Below are 15,063 nucleotides of genomic sequence, written 5' to 3'. Positions count from 1 at the left end.
TTCAAGGCCAAAAGCAAACTTCATCTGTGTGGAACTTATTCACTGAAAATTGTATCAGGCATTATAAAACCCACGACAGTGCTTGTGTAGATGAACAGTTATTCTCTACTAAGTTGAGATGCAAATTCATGTAATGTATGCCTAACAAGCCTGAGAAATTTGGATTCAAATTTGGTTGCTTGCAGTTGTAAAGTTACGATATGAGCTAAAAGTCTTTCTCTACCTGGGAAACGACTAAGAATGACGTCGGGACTCACATTTAGGCTAATATACTGTTCTGAAAATGATAGATCTTTTTCTCAGTAACAGAGGACTGAATGTTACTTGCGATAACTTTCCTTACAGGTTAGAAATAAGCCGAATCTTTGAAAAAGAAACAGATGATCTTGATTGGTAGTCTGCGTCCAAATAGAGGAGAACATCTCAAAATGCTTGAAACAGGAAGTAAAGGATATGTTCACTACAAACGTTTATGGATTGCAATCAGGAAATCCACTCACAGTACACAAATGTAAGCACGAGGAAAGTGTTGCTGTCTTGAGTTTAGTACATATAAGTTGAAAGCAAAATGAATTTTTTATACACTTCCATGTAAAAAAAAAAAAAAAAAAAAAAAAAAGTTCGATATAAAACTAATTATTTTGGTTCATTATACTGGTTCATTTGGCTAAAGAAAAGTAGCCCAACCAATGTCTACAGGACAGGTAGGGTGATCACGTGACTAGTATGAAAATGATTTCATACGTAGGAATATAAATATTATTCCTTTATTTTAACTTTTCATGTCACTGTCCTGTGGGCGAACTTCCGATATTAATATTATCTTTAATATATTGACGGGGTTTAGAGGATCACCCTGTATTATATCACGAGAAAAACTTACGTAAAACATAAGCTAGTCGATTAAACAGATTAAATTCAAGCTAAAATATGAGAAATATAAAGAAAAATAATATACATCTCTTGGAATTAAATAGCCGTCAAAATGACGGCTCGGTACTTCTAGGGGGGTATAAGTTTTGGTCGTTCTAGTGTTAAAGTGAATCTGCACACATAGAATATATTTTTTTTTTTAGAATGCCTACTCTACTTCGACGAATCCCCTAAAAGGTCCTTGGCGGCAACCACCAAATTTATATAACAGCATATTTTGTTATATACAGGTCCTCAGTCATATTTTTTAGCTATATCATATCACTAAATTCACTCAAAAACAGTTTATGTTGCGTTTAGATTTCTTAGCTTTTATGGTGGCACACAATTATTGAAATAAAATACATCGTTTAATTATGCATATATACTTTATATGATGGATCGTAAATTATATCATTTATTTATAAAGCGTTGTTATGACAACTTACAGACAAAAACTCATCAAGTTATTATATATCAGAATCAATTTTGATTCTCTTCTTTTTCGTATTATTTTCTTCCTCTTCTACTAACTAGTTAGTGCATATTTTAAAATCACACATTGCCCAGAAGTATGATATCGTTACAACCTGGCCCTTACTTTCAATTTGCAATTTGTAGAGGTTCTTATCCTGTTCGCACATCCATTTGCCTTTCACTTTGGTCACGTCAAACAGTTCATACAATGAATAGAAGTTTTTTTTTTTTTTTTCCTGCAGCGCTCATAGTCTTTCAGAAGGTTTTGCTAATTTTGCACAAATAGCTTGATCATAAATGTAGCAAGTTCAGTGTTTTGCTCCATAGTGCTTTAAGTTCCACAGCAATTATACCGATGCTCTCTCACGTTCTTCGGCTCAAGAAATTTGAAGCGTCCAATGACGTGGTTTTTCAGGGATATGCGACTCCATTCCCTCAAGGGAGCTTCATAAATTGCCGCGTTGATGACGCTTGAAACTGGAGTGAGTTTTGTCCAGGTTTCCTTGTTCTTCTCCGTGTTAAAAAAAAAAAAAAAAGCTCTTCTTGAACTACACATTGTCTTCTACTCAGGAACTCAAATAGACAAGGCATTAACGTATATATTAAATACATAACAAATTAAAGAAATTGTTATTAAGTTTTCATATTGTTATTAAGTTTTGTTGTTTAAAACCAAACAAATAACTATTACACAAAATAGAAAAGGCAGGCACTAATAAAATATTAAATGCTCAATTATAATAATAAACTCTGGATATATCTCCATTTAAACTCCACTTTTGGTACCTATTAAACTTGCTTCGTCACCAGATTGATAGAAAGGGTTAGCTTGTAATCAATAATAATAATAATAATAATAATAATAATAATAATAATAATAATAATAATAATAATAATAATAATAATAATAATAATCCTAAAATGGTCAACATAACATTTCGAAGTGGCTTGTGCGTGACCTTTTTCAATATTTCAATAGAATAAACGTCATTTTAGTCATAAATAGACAAAAGTTCATTCATTTGTGCTATGCGATGAATTTTTATCAAGCTACTTGGAGAGATCATTGCAACAGCCAAAAGCTATCATCAATATTCTTTTACAAATAAGAGCTTTTTCCAAGAGGCTTATATTAGTTTTTTTAAACTCGACAAAACTACGTTTTGTCTTATACAAATCCAATTGAAGAATAGTTATAGAAATTTACAACATTTCATAGTATCGATAATAAGTGAAATTTCATTGCATTAAAAACTACAATGTTCGAAATGGATGACAATGTTAATTTCCAGTAATAATTGTAAACTTTTCAGATTTTGTTCTGCATATGACCACACAAATAGTATTCTAATTTCGATTATTTTGCGGTAAAAAATATTTTGTGAAATGTACGGAAATTCAGAAGGAGCCTTCTTTGCGAATTTCTTAATATTGATTGATGGAGATGAAGAATATATTTAATGTTTCTGTTCAAAATCCAAATGTTGTTTGGCTACTACTTATGTTCGAAATTATAGTAATTACTTAATTTCTTAATGAATGAAAGTTCTGAATTTAAGGCTACTTATTATTAATCAACATACTGAAAATACACTATCACATAGAGACATATGTTAATTATATGTTATATATAGTGTGTTAATATTATTGTATGTATGTAGATAGATAAAAATATCACAACTTGATACGTCATGCACAAAAAAAAAAAAGTATCCTGGCGATACAAGTAGTTGATGGTGAAATCATCCTAATAAATTCCTCCAAATTGGAAGCATTCGTTAGGTCAAGTTCTGACCCCTTAAACCCCTATTCTACAGCTGCTTTAAGTTCGAAAATGTTATTAATCCCCTTGTTTACCTTCATTTGTTTAATATTCTCGCGCAAACAGCAGCTTGCGGCCTTCTATATCACATTGTCATAACAAATCATATATACACTAGACTCTCGCTAATCCGGCCATTCTTGGCACATATGGGTGCCGGATTAGCGGAAGTGACGGATTTTTGAGTGCCTGACATTTATTTGATTTATTTATTTATCTTGTTTTTTTTATTTATTTTGAAAACATAGGGGATATAGTGTACTGTACTTCATTAAATCGAAGGATATAATTTTAAAACATAGAGGATATACTTTATGAAATCCAACTCGTACATTAATTTTCAAAGAAAACTTATCCTTGAGTAGTATCACTCACTATGAAACATGTCGCTAATTTTTAACTGTGGCAATAATGATACGCGACGGTGGCATGCTTTATTAAGCAACCGAACTGTAAAGAATGCTATAATTTCGAATACGAGCAGTATATAAAACATTGTTTAACTAAGCATTGTTCCGCATGCGCACGATAATTCATTGTGCACGTGTTTTTGGTTGGATGTGCGCCGGATTACTGAGAGGCCTTAGTGCTGAGGGCCGGAATAGCGAGAGTCTAGTGTATAAGAACTTTCTTTAAGTAATAAGTAAAAGATTGTTGGAACTTATTGAAACGTTTGGGTTGGGAGCGAAGCGAGGGAGATTTTTTATATAAAAACAAATCTATTCATTTACAATCCCACAACAATATTGATTTAATAGGGCGCCAATACTTTTTCGAGATCAACGCATCGTTTATTCATCTCCAACATGTTTTCTTTCTTCTTGCTGGTTCGACACCTTCTTGCTATGTGCGCCCGGGGCCACGGCTTCGTTCGCCTATTCCCCTAGCTGCGATTCTACTGTTAATACAGGACAATGGAGAAGTGTTGCATTTGTATAAAGTATAAATTACTTCTGATGCTTCATATATTTATTTGTATATGCACCAGGGCGCCTATAAAAGGTCTATGACACAAACACGGTTTGAAAAAAGTTTTCTTTTAAAAAAAAGAACAAAACGTGTTTAAAACATGAAAAAGGCGTTCAAAATGTTTTAAACATGTTTTAAAACACACACGAAAAAAACATGTTTTAAACATTTTGAACAGTTTAAAACATGATTTTAAACATATTTCAAAATCATGTAGTAACGTATTTATGAAGACTTTTTTGCTCTTGTGACGGTTTGAAAAAAGTTTTCTTTTAAAAAAAGAACAAAACATGTGTTTAAAACATGAAAAAGGCGTTCAAAATGTTTTAAACATGTTTTAAAACACACACGAAAAAAACATGTTTTAAACATTTTGAACAGTTTAAAACATGATTTTAAACATATTTCAAAATCATGTAGTAACGTATTTATGAAGACTTTTTTGCTCTTGTGACCGATCTTTTCATTTATTTTATCCTGGTTAAGACTACACTGTGTTGGGTACAGAATATTTTAGTATAGATTAGGAATTCTCAACTTATTTCATATCATGACTCCTTTTTATTACACCCTCTTGCCAGTGACTCTCATAAGTAATAAGCTTTTTACTTTTTAAGCTTTCTTGATTGTAATACGCTTTTTAGATAGATTTTAAATCTACCTACTATGGAGATTTCACACAATCTATCAATATACATCGCAAAACAAAAGTCCTTACCATCCTTGTGTGTTGAGAACGGATTGAAGTAAAATGATGAAACTTGGAAGTAGTCTGACACATCAGATGGTGTTATCAAGCATCATGGCAGATATATTTGCTTGGTATATGAAATTTCAAATACAAAGGGAGTCAACACTTTACATATAGTCATGGTTCAGCGTATTCCGTTGAAAGAAGCGCTCAGGAGAAGATTTGTAATCGATGCAAAAGTCATTGATTCGGTGATTTTAGTTGCAGGTGGAACCGAAAATTTTTTTTTCCGACTAAATCAAAAACTTGTGAAACGTTGGGAAAAGTGCGTTCAAGTGCGGGGAGATTATGTAGAGAAATAATGTATGTTTCAGTTTTCTATCATTAGAATAAATGTACCTTTTCTCAAAAATCCCTTTACTTTTTGATTTCTCCTCGTATATCTTGCCTATAAACAGCAGATATTCCTGTACGGGCCTGCGCAGCATTTGTGCCTTTATTGAAATAAAATTGTAAATGATAGCGCAGTTTTGTGGGAAGTTCACCTTCCTTGGCGCAATACCTTACGTCTGATTATAAGAATTACAATGCTTTTTACACACGTATTAATTTCAATTATCAGGCATCAAACGACGTTAGGCCTCATCTGCTGTGACTCATATAGCCTGAAATTTGAGACATTAACACAATCTCATGCGCAAAAGGCTCAATGCTTTTTAGACTACCTGATTTTAGAAAAAATAAAGGTACAGTACGGAGGACTAATATTGATCTGTCTTGACTAATTACTAGACTTACATTTCCAGTTGGATTTAGATGAACTGTAGATCAATAGAAGAAAATTAAAATATTTTATTGTGTGCGCAAAGAAATGGATGTGCTAAACTAGACAAGACAAAGGACATGGAGGCCAGTAAAAACACACAGAATAAAACTTGGGAATATTGTTTTTGACTTACTGATAATAATTGTATAATAATAATAATAATAATAATAATAATAATAATAATAATAATAATAATAATAATAATAATAATAATAATAATAATAATAATAATAATGTAGACGTCAATCAATTTAAGTACTTACACACAAAATAACTAGTAAGAGTGAAGAGTATGACTTGCGATATTAAAAGCAGATAAATGAGAGATATAAATAACGTCAATATCCAACGTTCATGCATCGAGGTTATATCGAATGAAGTATAAACATACTATAGAGTACTTTTGACTATCGAATTAAGAGTATGAGGAAAGTGGTAGTTTAGTGCAGAGAGAATAATGAAATGTCTAAGTTGGGCAATATACGTTATTTGAAATTTAGAGATGGAATGTATAGTAGATGCAATTAGATACTTCAAGAAGAAGGTGGGAGAATAATGTAAAATTGAATTTTAGCGAAGTTGGAAGTATAAATTTTTCTTACTTGTTAGTTTGTATTAAATTGAGGAACGTTTTTACAAAACTTAATAGAACATAAATTTTAAGAAATAAACATATATATGGGACAGGTATGCTTTTTATGCTATCAATCGAGCTGTGAAATCAGAATTGACAAATCTGGACATATGCCGTGTGTATAGCATACTAAATCATAAGCGTTTTGTCATAACTCGATAGAGGTTATGTACAATAATAACGAAATGCAATAGCTGTAAAAAAAAAAAATAAATAAAAAAGATATTTTGTGCTCTATCGAGTTTTAAAAAAGACGCTCCTCAATTGAATTGACACAGGATGGGATCAATTGTACCCTTGTTTCCACAGAATGAACTCTCGTTTTTAAAGCACAGCGTTGGTTAACATTTTTGCTTTTGTGCTTCTTAACATCTAACGATGAAGTTGTGAAAATGTTAATGCTGAAAGCTATTGTGTTTTTTTTTTTTTTTTTTTTTTTTTTTTTTTTTTTTTTTTAGTGATGCATCCGTGACGAGTGTTTTGTGGTAAGTAGTTTTATTTATTTATTTTTGTTGTTGTACTTGAATAAGTATAAATGGATGAGGAGGGACAGATAGTGAACTTGTAGCAGTTTCATCCAATGATAATAGCAAACATATTCTATACCTTTTCCACATTGTTTTTTAAAAGAGAATACAAATAAAATTATATTTATTTGAAATAATATTGTGTCAAATCCACCCAACAATACCAATAAACGTTCTATTTATCTTCAAATAGAATTTTTGAAGATTTATTTTTTCTTGTATTTCGCATGTCTATCTTTTTTCACTTCCTGATCACTACCATATCTTTCAAAAATGCATTAAATGAAAGCTGGAACTTACATAGCTATTAGGGATGCGCACGAGACAAGATTTGAAGCTGCCTCGTCTCGAAAATGTGATGTCTCGACTCGAAAAACGTATATTTTTCTATTGGAAGAGCTGTGTCTCGACTCGAATTTTCTCAGGAAAATTCTGTCTCGATTCGATTCGTGCGCATCCCTAGTTAAGTAAATACTGTTTTGTTTTAGCTGCGAGCCTGAAGAAGTGTTCCACAAAACCGAGAGCCGAACACCGTTCTTGAATGGTATTTGAGATTGGATTGGATTTGATTTAATTTTAGCGTCCCTTTCAGCAGCGAGGTACATGAGACATTGACTTACAGCTTAACGTGGGATCCGAATCACGTGAGTTCCCGCTGGGAATACTATTAGAGATACTCATGCGTAATGATCAAACTAGACTCTAACTTCGCCTGTTTCCCTTAATACGGTACGACCAGTCCTACTGAGCTTAGGCTTGAAAGTCTTAACATATACTTTTTAATGATAATAATTAACGATACTATCGAGACAACATCGACTTCGTTTTCTTTAAATGGATTTTTCTTTCTAAATAGGAATTTGGTATAAAAGAAGTACATAACATAAAGTATAGTTTAACTAAGATATACATAATGTGGGATTAACAAATTTCGTGTTTTTTAAAACAATAGATCTCAATGAATTTGATTTACTTTTTAGGAATTGTTCATTTAAGATGAATACAAACTAATGATATTTAAATAATCAGAGGAGATTATGAAATTACAACTTATTATCTTTTAACTACATTATCCAGGTTATGCTGTATGTACTTTAGCTGTGAATCTTTATATTTTAGACCTATATTTTGCGTAAGTTTTTCTTAATGGTGGTTAACGTTAGTTATTAATTATGGCAATATAGTGTTTGGTAATAGCGGAAATAACCCTGTGGTAAGAGTTATAATCCAAGAATACCAACACTTAAACATAAAACTTTTTATTTAGTGATGCTCATATATATGAGGAAATACTAGACAAAATTTTGTTCTTTCAAAAGTTCATAGCTTCCTTATGTTAAAAATTAAAAACAATATTACTTAAACCGAACTGCAGAGGGGTATAAGCGAGAATAGTTGATTCAATAAAAAAGGAGAAACTAAATAAAAAAAATAGGTGTCCCCAGTCATTTATATGTCTATCAATGTACGATATTTAAAACATGAACACTTATTATCCTACATATTTACTACTTTTTATCCATTTAATTGTCCATTCTAGCTTATACCCTTGTTCGGTTCGAGCTTTTCTTATTTTATACGTAATATGAAAGGACCACTATTAAAAGAAACAATATTTTTAATAATTGATTATATGAAATTTACTACATAATTAACATTTTAATACAAGATTCTTTGTGATCTTTTTGTGTACTTCAGTCAATAAACGAGTATTTTTAGACGTCGATGTTAACTCCATCGTAGCCACTGATGTGCTGGAAGGCCTGCTGCTGAGTGTTTTGTGGATCAGCACAACCTCCTCCGGCATTATATTGCCATATCAGCGCCCCCTGAAAGTATAGAAGCAGAACAATAAAAATACCATATTTATAAATAGAAAACTAGCTTAATACTAACAACTGGGGAGGACGTTTGATTAGAAGGAATGCTATTGCTCTATTATCTTCTTCTGATATTACATTTTCTTTTCAGGATTTAACTACATAATCACACGCGTATCAAGAATTTATAGTTGGAAAAATAGGCCAAATGTAGATTGTCTGGTAAGACGCCGGATATGCTCTTATATTTTTAAGTAATTGACCTAGGTAGAGAAATATTTTTTTCTTGAAATTTAGAAAAAAATTTAAACGACAGATTCGCAAACTTTACTACACCTAAAAACCCATTCTAAAGAGTACAAAGTTCAGACATTACGAAATGATTTTTTTTTTTTGAGTTTTACGTCCCACAGTTATGCCGGTTAGGCTAAAGGAGACGTTGATGATGAGTAATGAATGAAATGGTGGAATGAAGAAAGTGGGAGGAAACGGGAGAACCCCGAGAAAACCCACGCACACGGTGTTTGTCCACCACAAAGTTCACTTGGCGGGAGCAGGGTTTGAACCCGAGACCCCTAGCACCAGAGGTGAACGCTCTACCACTGAGCCACCGCGGCCCCCCAGACATTACGACATTCATAAATATAATAAAATTGATCACGTTTTAGTAGATAGTAGACAATCCATCACAATTGATATTTGATAGTTTAGAGTGGCTGACTGTGATATTGACTACCACTACTTGATATCAGTGATTATAAGAGAGAGATTATCGTTGAAAAAAGCAAATAATCACTATCTAATTACTAAGAGTTTTAAATTTAAAAAATAGCCAATTAAATTTAAAAAATTAAATGTATGAAAGGATAGTTATGCTTGTTACATGTACTAAAAATGTCTAAAAGTGATGACTTACTTTGATAGGAGAACGCAGACTGAAAATATTTGAAAAAAATTACAGACCTAAGAAGGATGGAAATAAGGAAACCTCACAACAAGAAGCTGCATGATTTATACTGTTTGCTTAACACTGTTATGTCATTAAGCCTATGAAGCTAAAGTTGGAAGGTCATAGAAAAAAAGTAGGAATATTTTCAAAATGGTTACTGGAAACCCAATCGGAGAAAGACCATTAGCAAGACCTAGGTACAGATAAGAGGACAATATTCAGATGGATCTCGCAGAAATAGGAATGCAAAGTAGACATTAGATCTCGTTGACTAAGGACGGAAGTAAATGGAGTGCTTATGTGAATTGGGCATTGAACCTTTCGGGTTCCGTATGCTATATAATTAATTAGTTACTTATAGTAATACTGTGACGTTACGTGTATAGTTGATGGTGAAAAACAGCGTTCCAATAATCCAATCTCAAATGAAATCAAAATACAGGAAAGCGTGTCTTTAAGGGCATTACATCCTAAATTTGTCAGTTTTTAATTCTCATTGCGTACAAATGTTCATATAACGAAGTTTAAACTATGCAACCTAAAATCTGTTCCTTATCACTAAATAATAAAGCAACATCTTGTTTCAATTTTGTTCTTTAATATCTTTATGTTGACCACAATTTTGATGGAAATATACTTAAGTCAATGTTCTTAACAGTTATTAATTTTGGGTCTTGAAAGAGAAGAAAGTATATTAACAAATATATAACTACAAATCGTACTGCATTTTGCACTGGAAACAACAACAATAAATATTTAATTTTAATTTAGATGCACTTCCCTTTAAATAAATTTAATCCAGTTCGCTTGGAATAATTTCTAGCCAGTTCTAAATCTCATATAACTTACTCCGTTTATGAACTTTTATACATACAGTCAGGGCCGGATCCAGGATTGTCTGAAGGGAGGGGGGGGGTGCACCAATAGCTACCAAAATATCCAATCATACTGAAACTCTTCAAAGTGACATGTGACAAACTCTTTACTTCTGACAACACTGATGCATAGAATGTCCTTCTCTCCTCCTGCCTTCTGTTTTCTTTCCTACTTGACAAATGTTATATTATTTTGTTTGGTGAATCCTTTTCCTTCAACCTTCAGAAAATCAACTTAAATTATTGCTTTTGCAAAGCTCTGCCTTCTTTTAAACCCCAAACGGAAAATGATGGCAGAAAGTTTCGGAATGTGTTGCTATTTTCACTGCTAGCTTTTCATTTTAGATAGTGTATATTTACAACGAAGGGGGAAGGGGGTACACGTGCACCTTTGCACCTCCTAAATCTGGCCCTGCATACAGTTTACCAGAGACTAATTTGTAAATAATGAATCTATTTGGCCTTGATTTTTCCTTATTCTGTTCAAAAACATTTTGAAGACAGAAGGTTGCGTAATGGTCTTAGGAAAAATAGAATGTTCATTCATCCAGCATTACAAGCTGTTGAGAGATGTAAAATGTAATAGTGGCATGCTGAACTAGAAAATTTACTAAAGCCTGTGACAAACATGTTGGCATTTCAGCTAAACGAATAGAACACAAGCTCTGACGTGACGTTGCCGAGTGCTAAGGGGTGTGGCTATGGCTAAGCAGACAAACTACAGCGCGATCAGGTGGTAAAGGATAGAAGTGGATGTGTGCAAAATAAACGTGACAATTCCGCTGGCCTCTCATTTGCTAGCAGCATTTAAAGGGAATTTGGAGCGCCGCCTTCAAATGCCAAGATGTTTGTCACGCCGTTTAATTATTTATAGTATCTTGAAAGATGTTCCGCTCAGACCATAAAGTTGACTTCAGTTGATTTGGAGTTTAACGTCCCTTTCAACAACGAGGCTATATGAGACGGGTGATCATAAAACGTTTTATCAAAGTGTTCATTCTTTTAGACATAAGTCCAGCTATAAGAGTTTAGTATTATGGTATTACGTTCATTACGATTAACAATATAACATTAAGGTTAAACCAATTACATTAGTGCTACAGTACATTAGCGGTTGTAATAATAAGTATTATTTATGTGGGTCATTTAGATTAGAATATAGCAATATATTTTGTGTGCCATTAATTTAAAAAGATAGTTTGTATGGGTGTGTAAAAGAAGAAACTTAGCAGAAATGGAACTACATTAATAAATAGAAATGTTGTGTATAGTGCGGAAAAATAAAATAGGAGAAATACAAAGAAGCATCAAAATAGGTAAATGCAAGCATGCTTTCTAATTATGAAGAGAGAAGGGGGAACATATTATAGCTCTCTCATTTTACTATACCAATTGTTTCTAGTATTGGTAGAAGTAAAACTCGGACGGAGGAACTAGACGTGGAAACCCAAAATAAAGGACGTAATAAATGACATTTCTAGTATAATGACCCATGATTTTGCCCCGAGACCAAAGGAGGATCTAATTAAGATAATGATTGAAATAGCAGAAAGCTAGAGAAAACGGGATAACTCACGTATGCGGTGTTCAAATCCCCAAAGTTCAATTGGTGCGAGCTGGGATTGAACTAGGGACCCCACTAACCAGAGCTAAGCGCTTTACCACTGAGCCATTGAGGCCCTCGACGAAGGACATTCACAGCAACAGATGAAACAACTTACATTGATTAGGCAAAAAGGTTGACGTTTTATTGTCTTCACCAATAGTGAATAGGAAAAAATGTAATCTCGTTTCTCATTCGTGTTTCCCTATAGTTATAGTTTTATCAACGTTTCCAATTTAGAACATCAATTAGCAAGTATTTTTGAAGTTCTAGGTATATGTAATAATGTAGAAAGTACTAATGACAATCTCTGCACTCACCTGATATCCATTATTATAGGCCTAATCCATGAGATCGTTGGTGCTGCGTCCTGCAGCGCATAAGCCAGCAAACTCTCCAATGATCAAGGGTTTATCCAGTTGGAAATCGGAAGCTTGCACCTGAATCATGAACGAATAAAATTCACCGGTATATCTATTAGAGGAAACACATTAAATTTCACAATTTTCATAGAAAATTAGGTACGAGCTTGCAAATTCCATGGAAAGAATTGCAGGTTTGGTAACGTGAAGTTCTAACTACAATTTTCTATTTTGTAACAGCGATACCTATCTCCCATTACATATAACGCTTCCCAAAAATTTATCCTTCTCACATCCGCTAGCAAAAAGAAAAAAAGAGCAATATTTCTTTCAAAATTATATTTAAAATGATTGTGACCCCAAATAATAACTTCCCAAAATATGGCATTGATAAAAGAATGTTTTCTTGCATGCATTATACGGGTGGCGCACGAAAAACCGGCCCGCCACAGACAGGCAGACTGCGCATTATCGTCTATTGGTGCGACAACTTCTTTTATCGTCTATTGTTGCGACTACGTTTGTGTAGTTTGTTGTCAGTTTTCAGTACGAAAGCCGTGAAAACTTTATTAAGACGTTTGAAGTAAACCTCAGCGAGATGTATTCTTTACAAGAAAGAATCGCAATAATGGAGGCGTACATGACTACCGGTTCATTTAAGGAAACGCAGAACATTTTTGCAAGGAAATTTCCTGGCGTTTCCGTACCGGCAAAGAGCAATATACATGATTTGGTGAAGAAGTGGCTTACTACAGGTGCTGTGTGGAACCAAAAAAAGGAATCGAACTCCGTCTGTTAGTACACCTGCTGTATGCGCGGATAATCAAGCACGAATGATACAAAGTCAAAAGAAATCAACATGAAAATTATTGCAACAACTGAACATTTCGCTTAGGTCTTGTCAACGTGTCTTAAAAGATCTGTGGATGAAGCCATACAAAGTGACATGTGTCCAAGAACTGAAGGAGGGAGATAAGCAAAAACGTGTGAATTACTGCACATGGTTACTTGAAATAGTTCATAATGGAATATTGAGCACAATGCTGTACTTTATGAGTCATGAATCCTGGTTCCAACTGACAGGACATGTAAACACCCAAAGAAACATATACTGGTCAACAACCAATCCCCGTAAGATTCATGGAGAACCATTTAACGATCAGAAATAGAAGTCTGGTGTGCTGTGTTAGCAAGTCTGATTGTGGGTCCCATATTTTTTGAAACAACAGTAAGCAGTGATGTGTATATGCGAATATTTGAGGAATTTTACGCGCAGTTGATGCCCTATGAACGTTCCTATTCTTCTTTCAACAGGATGGAGCCACCTGCCACACTTCACACGAGTCACTATCACGAATTCATGAAAGATTCACAGAAGAAAGGACTGTCAGCAAAGGATTGTGGCCGCCGCTGACCTGACCACTTGTGACTTTTATCTGTGGGGTAATCTAAAGGGAAAAGTATACGCAAATAATGCAAAAACATTAGAAGACTTGAAGAGCACTAGAGATTTTGGCAATTGATGCGTCAGAGTTTCGCAAAGTGTATAATAACATGTTAGTGTGCGCACAAAAATGCATTGAAACACACGGCAGTCTCTTTCAGCATCTACTATAAAAGACAAGACAAGATCACAAGATGACTTCAATAAATAAAGTAAGTAAAGCAAGTGCATTTCACTAACGAAACCTTTGCGCTTTATATGAAATTTTGTATATGTTTGTGTCATGCCGGGCCATTTTTTCGTGCGCCACTCCGTATAATTTTATACATATTTTAATTTTCATTTTAAAAAATAAATGTTTCAATTCTTGTTTTGTCCCTACCCTCTAAAACTTGAATGAACAATTAATTGTTTCAATTCTTGTTTTTTTCTCTACCTTCTAGAACTTCAATGAACAATTTTGCATAATAAATTTCCCTTGTGCAACAAATATTTCAAAGAAAAATAATTTTATGTTAAAGATATTGTATTTAACGTGCTAATTAATAAGGACCTATATAATAATATTGATAATATTTACCACAAAAGCCGCATTACCAGCAAAAGCACCTTGCCAATCATAGCTATGAACCTGGTAGAAATCTAATGTTCCCCTGCTTCGACCCCCGATACTAGTCAGACATTCGTCACTGAAGTAGTTTCCTATAAATAAAGTGTAGTAGATTATAGTACTATAAATGATTAAATTGTTATCACCCGTGCAGTTAATACTACTGATACATATCAGCAGAAAATTACGAACAAGATGATGTTACTACTATTTCCTCGAATTTTGTGCCAAATTACACACTAAACACAAGACATATTTCTTGATGGATTCATGATCTAAACCAGGATGTATTTCATTCGCTAGTCTAATGAAATGCAAATGATATGAAATTAAAATCTATCACTAACTCACACAAACAAACGAACACAAGAAAATGGTTAATATGTTAATGAAGCAAATAAAGCAACTTTTCAAGTAATGATGTTATTCTATTAACAGCAATTAGAAGGAATTCGAAATGCAAAATTGAAGTAAACGAATGTTGCATACATTATTACCCTTTCAACTTAAAATTTATTCAATTTAACTGGTCAGCTTAGTTT

The 15,063-nt window shown here is 33.3% G+C and overlaps 1 protein-coding gene across 1 annotated transcript in view; it reads right to left on the bottom strand.

The window, feature by feature from the left end:
• Nucleotides 1–8,535: 8,535 nt before the first annotated feature.
• Nucleotides 8,536–15,063, bottom strand: part of LOC145685313 (mannan endo-1,4-beta-mannosidase-like) — a 35,330-nt gene continuing 28,802 nt past the window's right edge. The window contains exons 5-7 of the mRNA XM_081757686.1: nt 14,492–14,613; nt 12,426–12,545; nt 8,536–8,687 (exon numbers count right to left, since the gene is read on the bottom strand). Of these exons, the coding sequence (XP_081613812.1) occupies nt 12,447–12,545; nt 14,492–14,613 (221 nt within the window). The 3' untranslated portion in view covers nt 8,536–8,687; nt 12,426–12,446. The remainder of the gene's footprint in view (nt 8,688–12,425; nt 12,546–14,491; nt 14,614–15,063) is intronic.

The sequence above is a fragment of the Thermobia domestica genome, chromosome 5 (assembly GCF_964235325.1).
Source record: "Thermobia domestica chromosome 5, izTheDome1.hap1.1, whole genome shotgun sequence".
In the NCBI taxonomy this organism is placed as follows: domain Eukaryota; kingdom Metazoa; phylum Arthropoda; class Insecta; order Zygentoma; family Lepismatidae; genus Thermobia; species Thermobia domestica.
This window is presented reverse-complemented; position numbering and strand designations above follow the sequence as displayed.